Consider the following 12,900-nt stretch of genomic DNA (forward strand, 5'->3'; position numbering starts at 1 on the left):
AAAATGGTCATTTTTCAATACTATCTCCAAATCTCCATATTTCAACCTTTGCGTTTGTTCTGCCGTCTTTGAATTATATGCATATGTGGCGTAAGTAATGGTCTGTGCCTTAAGTTGCTGTGGTTGCTGTTGTTTAATCATTTATTATGATTTAAAAATAAATATTTAATCTGTTATCTCATCAGCTATTTTTTCTATTTGAAATTGCCATAATATTTCATTCATAAATTCTAAATCACAATCAAATAGGTCAGTTATTCTAAATTTAATATTTGATAAATCTTTTGAATGAAGAATAAATGAATTCCCGGATAATTGAAACGGATATGATAAAGAAAATATGTTTAAGTTGATGGATAAAATGTTTTGTATTGATGGGTAAGAGTTAGGGTCTAATGTTTGATGTGAAAATCTCATTGGGGTATTAACTTTATCACATTTGATTAAAATGAAATTGGAACCAGTGTCAGAATACAAAACATCCCCAACATCTTTTTCAAAATTTAATATCCCCAACATTGAACGAAGATGAGGAGTACAAAATTTAATTTTCAGCGGGAATTTAATAAGGTTATTTATTTCATCAAGTTCAAAAAGTTTATCAGGTTTTGATTTAAAATTTTCTTCATACCAAACGATAAATGATTCATTTAAATAACTTAAAATTGTGTTAATATCCCATTTCGTTATCACATTATTTATATACATATCATACGTTTTTTCAAGGTCATCTTTAATAAATGATATATAATCTGAAGGGTCTAAAAGAATGGGATTAAATTTACCACTCACAGAAACGAGAGTAACATTATAAATTCCACTAACTGTTAAATTTAATTCACAACTATTATTCGAAATAATATTGATAATTGACATTTTTATTACGATTAAAAATATGGTAAAGCGTTATTTTCCAGTGATAAATAAAACTAGAATAAGATTACCTCAAGAATTCATAAATTCAACGAATAAGAAATTCATTCATGTTATAAATTTCAGTGTTTTCAGAAAATATGAGTCAATGTCATATTCATCATCGGGTTATATTTCACTTCATTCAAATTTAGTTCAATCAAACCCATATAATGACCATTTCATAAGATTTTCAGATGGTATTAAAAATGCAATTGATAGATTAAAATATGAACAGATTGACAATATCGAATTTTTGGAATTTTGGTTTAAATATCCTGATGGAAAAAAGATTGAAGTTAAAGATAAAGCTGATACTATAACAAAAACAATTACAATGACCGATCCAGATAGTGGGGAACGAAAAGAAATAAAACAAACGATAGAAACTGGTGAAAGGTCAATTATTATTGATTATGATTCAAAGGATTATTATTCAATAATGTTAATGCTTGAATATTAAATAGCCTTAACAAAGAATTTTTCAAGTGATATTTTATATTCATCAACTATTTTATTATAAATATCATTATATGTTAAATGAAGTTCAGTTGTTGTTCCGTTCTTTGATATCTTAATTGTGCTAATATCCTTTATAGGATTTATTTTTGCAACTGTTCCGCAGCATGAAACCTCATCATCTATGAAAAATTGAATCTTAACGTCTGAATCTTGAACATCACAAAGAATGGCGATAATGTGAATTAATGATTCATAAGGTAAAATAATTAAACCGGATTGATCAATTAAATTTATTATTGAATCATAATTATCAGTTATTATATCACGGTAAATTTTCATTAATTCAGAATTAATGTCTATTTTATATGGCGCATTGCGACTGGAATCGTATATTCCTGGGTTCTCGATGTTTGATGAAAGAGGTGGGGGGTATGTTGGATATGTGGGGATTTCAACGGGTTCTTTACCGGGTTCAGATAAAATGATTGGGTCTCCATTCTCATGGTTTTCTTCATTCTCCTCATTCTTCGGTAAGTCACGAGTTAATAAATTTGGTTGAGTTGCTGACCTTGTTAATTCAGGGCTAACATTAACTTTAACATTTTGAATAATTCGTGATTTATCATCATTTACGTTATAACCAACCGTAATCTCTGCTTTTGCGTTAGTGTTCTTTTGACTTGTGAAACGTCTTCTCATTTATAATTGAATAAAAAAAGAAAAATATATATTTAAAGTTTTATTTAGTTGTTACGGTAATATCCCAAGGTTCATCATTGTTTGCTTATACTTTCTTTGTAACTGCACCAATAATGTTATTGATATTGCTTTGAGTTTCTTCCAGTCTTATTTCATCATTTACAATATCTTTAATCATTTCATTACATGCATTCTTAAAACCATCTGATTTTTCTAATTTACGTCTATCACTTTCTTTAATTAAATCAAAGTTATAACCTTGTTGAGAATAAAGTGGTTTCTTTATCAATTCCTTGAACGCTTCTGCAAGTGAAGATGAAGAAATTCTTGCCACTTGAATTGGTTTAAATTCTGCTTTCATTGCTTCTTTCTGTTCATTGAACACTGGATCGAATAAAGCAACTTTAAAGAATTTCTTAGCTGGAATTTCAGGTCTCAAATTTGCATATTGACCATCAAACTGATTAACATATTGTAATCCATCGGTCCTTCTTCAATAGCGTTTAATTCTTCATTGAAATATGAATATGGATTATGACGGTATGAATTAATTGGGCCATGTTCACCTTCTCCAATGTATTGTTTAACAGCTTTTCCATTTTCATCAAATTGCATAGGATAACATTCATTATATGCTTTACGTTTAGGATAATCAGATACAGTTAATTTGTAACCATTTATGACTTTAATATTACCTCGACCATCAGTAACGAAAACTTCATTTATACCATCAGGTTTTCCATTTGGACCTGTAATGTCTGCTTCATGTGCTTCCCAATTTGGACCTTGACGTTTGGCATATGCTTGAGCTTCTGGTAATGTTAAAACGTTTCTCATTTGTTTTACATCTTTTTGAAGACCAGCAACAATATGAACTAATTCTTTCATTCCGTCTGGAACTTTCATAGTTCTATTATACACACCCCCCTTTTTGTTTGTCCCTGTTTTAATGGAACCTGTAAAAGATTTGCTATTTCTGTCATGTTTAATTATAAATAAAAAATAAAAATTAATTATAAAAAGTTAATCAAATTTAACACATCCTTTATTTAAATCAACTATTATTTTTCCATGTTCACCTAATTGTTGATATTGTGTGTAAAGTTCATTAATGCTCATTGGTAAATTCACTTGATAAAGCATAACGTTCAACTGTTGACGACTAAAACCACTGAAAATGAAAAGTGTTGATAGATTTGATTTAATGTTTGTGCTTAATGCTTTGAAGTATTGAACAGCCATGAAGAATGAACACTGAATGTGTCGACATTGAGTTAATAACTGATTAAAATATGATTTCTCATTTGTTATTAGTTTTGATTTCACCGCATCATCTAGAAAAATGAGTGAATGCAAAAATTCTCTATCAAAATTTGAAATAGAAAGTGTTTCAAATAATTCATCCCGTTGTTTATCAATAATTTTATCCTCTAATCCTTGCTTCTTGATTGTATTATATAATTCTTTATACATTAAAAAGTTTTTTAAATAATCTTCTGCTTCTTCTTGTGATAAATAAATAATTGGAATTTTGATTAAATGCTTTAAAGATTCAAATGTATCATCTGAAGGTGAACCTGAACGGTTGATATAAATTAACACATGTGAATGGGGGAAGTGTTAGCAATAATGATAATTTGTTTTAATATCGTTAATGTTTTACCTTTATTTTGTTTACCAATTGCTGCAGTGATTGAATTTAAGTAACATTCAGAATATGGAATTTTCATTAATTTTTCCTTAGATAGAGCATTTCTATTATCACTCAATGCTTCATTAATCATATCATCTACGTATGTATTATATACTCCCGCTAATTCTTCAGAATTTAAATCCATTTAATCAAAAATAAATTTATAATTTTATACATTTCTATTCATCAATATTTCATCATATGAACTTCTATACTGTGGTGGTGTACCTGTTGGATGATATTTCAAACCTTCATCCGGTGTCCATGTCCAATACGTAGTCCTAGTAAACCAAACCTGAGGAGGATTTGTCACCTTTGAACAGTAAGTGTCATTTACACCCTGAATGATTGGATAAGCTTTCACTTGTACTGTAACTTGTGAGTTGAAAGTTTCTAATCCATCAAAGAATATACCCGCTCCATCACGTTGAACTGGAATAGTGCATAAGAATGAAGTTTGGTCTTTCCATGTTCTAGCTAATGGCGCCATTATCATCATTCAGTGGTCTAGTTAATGAGTCCTCGTATTCTTCCGTGCATTCATTCACTCCATCTAAATCAGAAGCTTGAAGCATACGTGTAAAGAATATGTCGCCCACTGTGGTCATCGCTTGATCGGGGAAGTTTCTGGAATCTATAGTGACCTGAAGACCTCGAAGCATTGGATTTTCTAAAACCGTTCTTTGCATTGCATTCTTCGGAAATGCTAACACAACATCTGTAACATTATGAAGAGCGTATGAGAAATCTGAACTGATACCTTCAGGAGTGATGCAACCTCCATTTAGTGAACGAACGTCAATATGTTGAGCTGGAATCATGAATGGATCTTCCTTACTGAATAAACGTGGTATTGCTTTAACTGATTCTTCAATTAAACCGTATCCTGGTGTAATGCATTTATCCTCTAAAACTTCCATCTTTGTGCATGAAATAATAACGTCATCAACTGTTGCGTCAGCAGATGTAGCGGCTAAGCTTGTAATTAATTTGGCAGGAAGTCCGATTTGTTGGAATTTGCGATCATATTTATAAACATGATTCATAATCTTTTCATAATTTTCATCAGTTATCTTTTCATAAACGTAATTTTGTAAATCAGCAACTCTTAACGGGTCAACCTGACAAAATACTAAAGTATCCCTGAAAACATAATATTTAAGAATGATTTCACCAAATGATTTAGGATAATCATCGAACGCCTGAAATGCTAACAAATCATTTACCGGAATAATCATATCAAAAGTGATATCAACTTCTTCATTTGCTTTCTTGAAAACTTCTGAAGGGTCAATATATTTACCACATACTGAGTTATCATATTTTTGAACATTATTATATAACGAATGAACAAACTTTTTAACTTTCCTTTCTGATTTTGGTTTATATGTTGCAAATGCGAAAGATTCACGGGCGCAATCCATCTGAAGATAACCGGCATCACCTCTTTCGGTTTCTACTTCTAATTGTTTAAAGCTTTGATTTGATGATTTGTAACCAACGAATAAACGCATACATTTAAAAGCGGCATCACATGTGAAAGCTTTATTTGAAACTAGAGTTGCTTTAACTTTGCGTTTAATATATGTGTCACCTAATTGGTTCACATCATGAGCCGGATTTGTAATTCTTAAATGAGTTTGTTTATCATCAAAATATGGAGCATCAGAGTCATAGCATGAACTTTCAAGTTCTCTATAATATCTTCTTCCGTCATTCTTTGCAAATATTTCATTTATCTTTTCGAATGAATGAAACACATTTCCATTAATTGGTTTAGTGTTTGGCACCAAATAGTTAGTCGTCATTTATTATTAAATAAAAAATCAAAATTAAAATATGAAAATGAATTTTTAATTTTAATGAAATAATCAACTATGGCTGCAGGATTCTTTAAGAAACTGTGGGATAAAGTAAAAAGAGGAGCGCATAAAGTTTGGGAAACAATGAAGAAAGGAGCGAATTGGATATTTAAGAATAAAGAAGCAATTAGTGACGTTGCTGAATCAATAACACCAAAAGCTGCCCCAATAAGAGAAATTTTAAATAAAGGAGAAAAAGTTTATCAAAGACTACAACCAATACTAAGATAAAAATAATATTTATTTATTTTTCCACTATTTACCCCCTATTTTATTAAGTATTCCTTCAGCAATTCCACCAATTGCGTTACCTGCTTGTGCTCCCATCGCCGGATTACCTGCTTTAGTACCTAATACTCCACCTATGATAGTTCCTGCCGTTTTCGCTACTGGTGCCAAAAAGTTTGCAACAGGTTTAATAACCTTTTTATAAACCCAACCTGCAGCTTTCTTAATTCCATCCCATAATTTTTTAAAGAATCCTGCCGCCATTTCTGATTTAATATTAATTAAAAAATATATTTCATCACTTATATTCTAATTTTTTTTAATGATAAATGAAACCAATTTTAAAAATAAATGAAACAGAGGAGGAAGAAATAAATGAAAGTGAAAATGTTCAACAAAAAATAAACGTTGTTAAACCAATTACTGAAATAAAATTTTTTCATCTGTTGATGAATTTAATGACTATTATGCTAATAATAAAAAATTATTTGAAGAATTGACAACATGTAAATTGAATAAAATGTTTAAAGTTGATGGATTCAAAATTTCAAAAATAAAAGGAGTGGTTAGTTTGAAATCTATTCCTCAATCAAGAATCACCTCATTAATGAAAATTGATGATTTAACAAAAAGAATAGAAATTATTGAAGAGCGAATAAATCAAATTATTGATTTCATAAATCATGACTCGTTGAGCCCGGGTCCTTAAAGCTCATCACTGAGTTCAAGGTTATATTCATCAAATATTTCATTATTAAATGCAACTTCTGCTAGTTTATTTATTTTTTCAATACGATCATTTGAAAGTCTATCGTTTAATTTTTTCTGAAGTTTTTCATTTTCTAGTTCTGAAACTTTATTTGGATGATATTTAAACCCGTTAAATTCTTTTTCCTCAGTTTTGATCATTAATTTACAAAGAACTTTTGTGGTTGGAATTCGTTTAAACCATTTATCATTAATATTTGTTATATATTCAATATCTGGAATTAATTCCCAAATTTTTGCATTTTCAATTAATTTATTATCAAATGCAAAAGCAATAGGTTTAATATTAAACTTACCTTTATAATATATACTTTCTACATAATCATCGAAATAAACATCTACTTGTTTAACATTTTCAAGAATTGGTGAAAGAGCATCCATTAATTGATTGACGGTTACGAATCTTGATCCACTCATTTTCATACAAATTAAAAAATAAATTATTCAAAAATGTAAGACATGAATTTTTAAAGTTTATTTTTTTTATTTTTTTATTTTTTTTATTTCATTATGTATGGGTTTAGTGTAAATGTCTTACAATTTTGAAAATTTTTTAAATCTTGATTTATTCAAAAACGTAAGAATAAAAACCGTAAGAATCATACATTTTTTACTTCATATGTTAAAAAAAATGATACAAAATCACTCGATATTGTATGAATTCTTACGTTTACAAAAAAAGTCACAAAACCCGCATTATATACTACTGGCGAATCTGCTTGGAACCGTCAATAATTATACATCAATGAATGATTAAAGTGTACAGTATGGATTGTAAATCTAATATCATTTAGGATAGTAAAAAATTCAAACGTTCACAAAAAAATTATACATTTTTTATTACTGAGATTAAAATGGTCAACATATAGCCATAATTAATAAGCTAACTTTTGGGAAAATGTTAAGAAATAAAAATTTGCCAAAAGTTATCAAAAAATAATTTGAATCCGTTCGATATTATACTTTTTTAATGTAATACTATTTTTCTTTTGCTCGTAAAGCTACTTCATATAAAAATAATGCAATTGAATAAAAAATATTATTCTCAAATTTTGAAGGGATTTTTCAATTTCATTACTTTCAAAATCATTTCAAATTCATTCGATGCAATACTGTCTATCTAGCATTCATTTGATGAAAATGGTACAACGAAGCACCCATGTTACTAGATAGATGATATCAATGATGAAAATGGATTGGGACACTCACTTTGGAAATAGTGGAGATCCAACAATTTCCAAAAGATATAGGAAGCGTAGATTTAGTTCAAGTGACATTGAAAATTACTACTTCAGTTATTGTTATTTTTATGGAATTTCAAATTCTGGAATCCGTATTAAAGCTGTTGATGGTAATCATATACTTTTAGTTGAACAGTCTTCATTTGTAGGTTGCTATGAGACATTAACATTACATGATGAGGGAGGCGGGGCTATCTATTTTACATTGAATGGTCAATCTGTCTTAGATCAAGTTTGTTTTTCATATTGCTGGTCATCAAACTATGGTAATGCGGCCAAGATTAATTCTCGAACAGCTGATACAGGTAATATTTATAAAAACTATATTCTTTGGTGTTCAATCGCAAATTGTGGAAAAGATTTACAAACAAGTACTAGTACAATGAGTTTAAATTGGGGGCAACAGATAATTCAAAATTCAAATATGAGTGCAAATAAATGTAAAAACAATGCAGGTTATACTTTCTGGAGAGGAGACCCTGATTCAACAGGAAAATACATTATTGTAACAGACTGTAATAGTACTGGAAATTATTTAATCGAATGTTTATGTATCCATCCTCAAACAATCAGCAATTCTTTTGTTTCAATTGTTCATAATAAGTGCGGAAGATCTGTTGTACATTGCAGTAGAAATATAATTAGTTTTAATAAGTGCATTTTTCATGATAACATTGCTAATTATGGTTTTTATTTGGAAATTGGTTTTCAAACAATGGTTTTATCAAATTGCTATGTTTCTTTGAAAACAAAAGATGGATCTGGACATTTAAGCTTTATGAATGAAAGTATGAATTTGTTTGAAATTGATAATGAATTAAATGATGGTCAAAATTGTTTTAATCTGCATATTATCAATTTCACATTAAAAAATAATTTTAATGATAATATTGGAAAGGCGGGTAGAATTGCATTGTATATTCCAAATAGTACTGAATATTAGAAATATACTCCAAACTTTTTCTGAGCTTTGCTCAGAAAAATTGTTTGGAGTATATTGGAATACCAATCACTTCAAATTGTTTTGGACATTATGATTTCATTGAAAAAGGGACCCAAAAAATTTGAATTGATGGGTATTTAAATATATTTACTACCCGCTTTCCATATGGAATCGCTAATTCATTTGTTGCGATTGTTCAAAATAAATGTGGTAAATATGTAGTTTCTTGTTCGTATTTAGATAACTTTGATAATTGTATTTTTCTTGAAAATAATGCTGAGTATGGCTTTGATACAGGGAGTGAAAGTGATGCTGTAGTAACTGTTACAAACAGTTATGTTGGTTTTAAAACAAAAACTGGGTCGGGAAAATTAGTTCTTAACAATATCAGAAATGATGTGTTTTCAATTTATTACGATTTATCTGATGATAAAATCTGTAATAATGTGAACCTAGTTGTTGTTAAAGTTAACCTGAAGTGCACCTATAGAAGCAATATATATATTAGATTTGCATTATCATCTTTAGCTAATCTAGTTTTCATAAAGTTTAACCTTTGAAAATCCTTAACGGTCACTTTCTGACATTCTCTCAAATTTTATTGATACCTTCTAACATGTGAAGTAGATGAGTAGGTGACAAAAGTGCATACTCTTAAACAACCGTCGGATTTCCGGGTGAAATCGTGACACACTTTCGTCTTTCGTAGGCAGTGGTGGTTGTTACAAAAGGTAACTTCGAATGTAGCGTGAAATCTGCAAAAAAAATTCTGAAATTTGAATGGAGAACACAAAAATTGAATAGTTTACGTCAATAAAAAAGAGAAAAATGAAGCCAATGTGTCTCGAACCTAGGACTTAGAGCAGTAATCCCACTGTTTATCCCATTACATATTACACTACATGCATCTCTCACCTCAGTGAATGAGATCAACTATATGATAACTTTTTCTCCATTATATTCTTGTGGAAAAGTGACAAATAGCAACTTTGACCCTCTCTCTGAAGTAGATTTCATAGTAAAATAAACCAAATTTTTCAATTTCAATTTAATATTTTATACGAGCATGCGATGCCAAGTCATAATATTATATCATATCTGGGTAAAATACATGCTTTGAAACTCCTTTGTCAAAAAAATTGAATGTGTGTCAAATATACATTATTTAACGGTTTCTTCTCTGAGATCGGTTTAAATACTCGATTGATTTTGAAATCTTAAGGCCATTTTAATGTTCTTTTAAGATATAAGTGGATCAGATAAGTCATCTTATGGAATTAATCTTAATAATTGATAAATCTATGAAGTGAGTAGAAATCATAAAGTTTATATGATAGATGATCTATCTTGTAGTATGTTTATTTGTGATTTTGATGATAAGATTATTTTAATTTTAATTTGCAAATAATTAAAAAATTAAACTTGATATGATAAACTATTCTTAATTTCCTTGCTTCCATACTTGCTAAACGTTAGTTTCTTAGATAATCTGTTGACATCTAGCAACATTCATGAATATTAAGTTATTTTGTGAGATTGGAAATTTTATGTCACTTTTTATCCTTATTTGTATTACAGTTAGCGTTATTATTAAGCATTGATATGGTATGATTAGAATATCAAACTTTTTCTGTATGAAATATAGAAATTGATTTCCAAAATTTGGAAAATTTTATAATTTAAAGCACTGCATTATAAACATCTCAAGAGTTTGGAATTATCGTATGTGCAATAAGCTTTTTTAATAAGCAAAAATAAAAAATATTTGAAAAAAATGCAAGCAACAAGTATGAATATGTTAGTAAATATTCTCTTTAGTGTTGCTTAGAAGAATAATATAGGTTATTAACACAATATTTGTTTATGATAATGACAAAAATTTTAAAAGAAGTCGTTAACATTAGTATCATACAGGTCGTCGGCTAAAAATGAAGTACCGCAATTTCTAAAAAAGCAAGGATCATAGCGCAGATCGTTCTCTGTAAGATAGGTACCGCATAAAGGACATTCCCAATGCGAAGTTTCAAAAGCTCTATTCAAAAATGCCTTGAGATCAAAGCACTGAGCATGAGTACACGTAGACCCTCGGCCTGGGAAGCTGATCTGATTTTTAGAAATCGGATCAATTTCGTTGACAAACTCGCTAGTGGGCACAATTTCCATTGGAGGGAATTTCGACATAATTTTGTAGACGACCGCTTCAACGTTTTTGGCTTTTTCCCATTGAACATTTGCAGTGATAACCTGCCTTTCGTTCATTGTATTGAATATTAGTCTATTTTGACCCATTTTGATTTGATCTGTCACGTCTATTTCGTTTCCATTCAAAGAAAATGGTACATCATTCAAGATAAATGGTATAACAGTTGTAGAGCTTGTATTAATAACGATACGATTATCAATGGTATATTCAAAAGAGAAATCGCAGACTAATCTTGGATTTAAAGGGGGTAAACTAAAGCTGATAGAATCTGAATTTACGCGACACATACATGATTGATAGCCGAAAGGTTGATATTACATTTGCGAAAGGTTTGGTGTTGATAAATTTGTTTGCGTCTGTGGCATTTTTGGTTCTTCATCGGCATCACTATTCCGATTTCGGACCAGCCTTGCAACTCGCGCTGTAGATTTTTTCTTAACGATGCCAGCAGAGTTGTTTTGTGGCTGCTGCATCTGGTATTGGGCATATATAAAGGGATGGGAATAGGAATTCATTTTCATAAAAAAAAAAATTATTCGAAAAAAAAAATATAAAAAAGTGATCAACATATAAGCGATGTATCGGTCTCGGCGTGGTAGTTCGCTATATTTCAGAGAAAATTTTCATACATAATAGATAACGAACCCAATAATACCTATATTTTTGATATAAAACTGTATTGAATTCAATATTCGAAGATCAACGGTTCTCAAATAAAAAGTGACTCTTTTGTGTTTGATTGAATATGTTGATTTAGAAAATTTATTATATCAAGAAGTATAGTTGAACTCAAACAAATTGGTGGTTGGGTAATTACAGAAATTTAAACACTTTTTACAATTAAATTTCAATAAAATCATCAGATAATCGAACCAAAGCACATTATTTTAATGATATTAGTGAACTATGATAAAATAACCGATGGCAATTTACAATTTACAGATAAGAGTAATTATCTTTGAAAAATCTGTTTGTTGTTTTGAAGTTGACAGAAAATGAGAACGTATTACAATGCTTGAAATTAAGATTATTTTCCATGTGTGAGACTGTAATTTAACTTTTTATTGCCCATATCGATATAACATGGATACTTTCTCGTAATCAAGAAGCATGAAGTATGTAATTCGTTGGACTATCAAATTGCATGTTCTAATTTAAGAGATTTGACCAATAATGTATGGATAAAAACGGTTATATGACATAGTGGGAAATTTTGGGGAAAAGTCATCCGCAGAAGATGACGATCCCTGGAATTACTACTTCAATCATCAATTCACAGGTTTAAAAACTGAACATTGTCAAAATTGCAATCCATCATCCTCAAATGGCCAATATTATTTAGATGAATGCAATTTTTTTAATGATAATAACAATGTTATCAGCTTAAATCCGATTGTTAACACATTCTTCCTACACAACCGGTGTTCTTTTAGTAATTGCACTTCTACATCAGATGGAAATTGCGTTTACTACAAAATTGGCAGAAATAGTTCAATTGTTCAACGAAAATTCTGTTGTACAAAATGCCAAAGCTCCGGAAAAGGTCACTTTTCATATACAGAAGTTGATACAGATAACTTAAATTTTTTTATTGAAAGTTCCCTTTTCGATGTAGGAAGTGAAAGCGTTGGTGGCAACACATTTAGAGCAATAAGTGATAATATTGTTGTTTCATCAACAAATTTCTCATCATGTAAAGCTTTAGCACAACCTGTTGGATATTTTAACGGTAAATCACTTCAATACACAACAAAATTTAATTATACAACTGTTGTTAATAATTTGGCAACAGATATTAATGGAGATGTGATAAATATTTGGTATAAAGCTTTGATTGATTCATGTAATATTATAAATAATACTAATACACAATCAAAATATGGAATTAT

At 29.5% G+C, this 12,900-nt stretch overlaps 5 protein-coding genes across 5 annotated transcripts, besides 2 other annotated features; 1 reads left to right on the forward strand and 4 right to left on the reverse strand.

The window, feature by feature from the left end:
• Positions 1-3,797: part of a mobile genetic element that runs on past the window's edge.
• TVAGG3_0210150 (uncharacterized protein) lies at positions 1,574-2,073 on the reverse strand (the record flags this gene model as incomplete). Its single annotated transcript, XM_051226621.1, has 1 exon — positions 1,574-2,073. A coding segment is annotated over one exon (500 nt), but the record flags the coding sequence as incomplete, so codon positions are not given.
• Positions 3,798-5,643: 1,846 nt separating the features above from the next.
• TVAGG3_0210160 (uncharacterized protein) lies at positions 5,644-5,859 on the forward strand (the record flags this gene model as incomplete). The annotated part of the gene is made up of 1 exon (XM_001305146.1): positions 5,644-5,859. The coding sequence occupies one exon, from the start codon at positions 5,644-5,646 to the stop codon at positions 5,857-5,859; it is 216 nt and encodes a 71-aa protein (XP_001305147.1).
• Positions 5,860-5,883: 24 nt separating this feature from the next.
• TVAGG3_0210170 (N-acetylmuramoyl-l-alanine amidase family) lies at positions 5,884-6,120 on the reverse strand (the record flags this gene model as incomplete). Its single annotated transcript, XM_001305145.1, has 1 exon — positions 5,884-6,120. The coding sequence occupies one exon, from the start codon at positions 6,118-6,120 to the stop codon at positions 5,884-5,886; it is 237 nt and encodes a 78-aa protein (XP_001305146.1).
• Positions 6,121-6,561: 441 nt separating this feature from the next.
• Positions 6,562-7,005, reverse strand: TVAGG3_0210180 (protein of unknown function, DUF4108 family; the record flags this gene model as incomplete). Its single annotated transcript, XM_051226622.1, has 1 exon — positions 6,562-7,005. One exon carries the CDS (start codon positions 7,003-7,005, stop codon positions 6,562-6,564), a length of 444 nt encoding a protein of 147 aa, XP_051111608.1.
• Positions 7,006-9,437: 2,432 nt separating this feature from the next.
• Positions 9,438-9,467: a mobile genetic element.
• Positions 9,468-10,620: 1,153 nt separating this feature from the next.
• Positions 10,621-11,567, reverse strand: TVAGG3_0210200 (SUMO transferase protein; the record flags this gene model as incomplete). Its single annotated transcript, XM_001305144.1, has 1 exon — positions 10,690-11,298. One exon carries the CDS (start codon positions 11,296-11,298, stop codon positions 10,690-10,692), a length of 609 nt encoding a protein of 202 aa, XP_001305145.1.
• Positions 11,568-12,900: the final 1,333 nt, after the last annotated feature.

This window comes from Trichomonas vaginalis, chromosome IV (genome assembly GCF_026262505.1).
Source record: "Trichomonas vaginalis G3 chromosome IV, whole genome shotgun sequence".
Classification (NCBI taxonomy): domain Eukaryota; phylum Parabasalia; order Trichomonadida; family Trichomonadidae; genus Trichomonas; species Trichomonas vaginalis.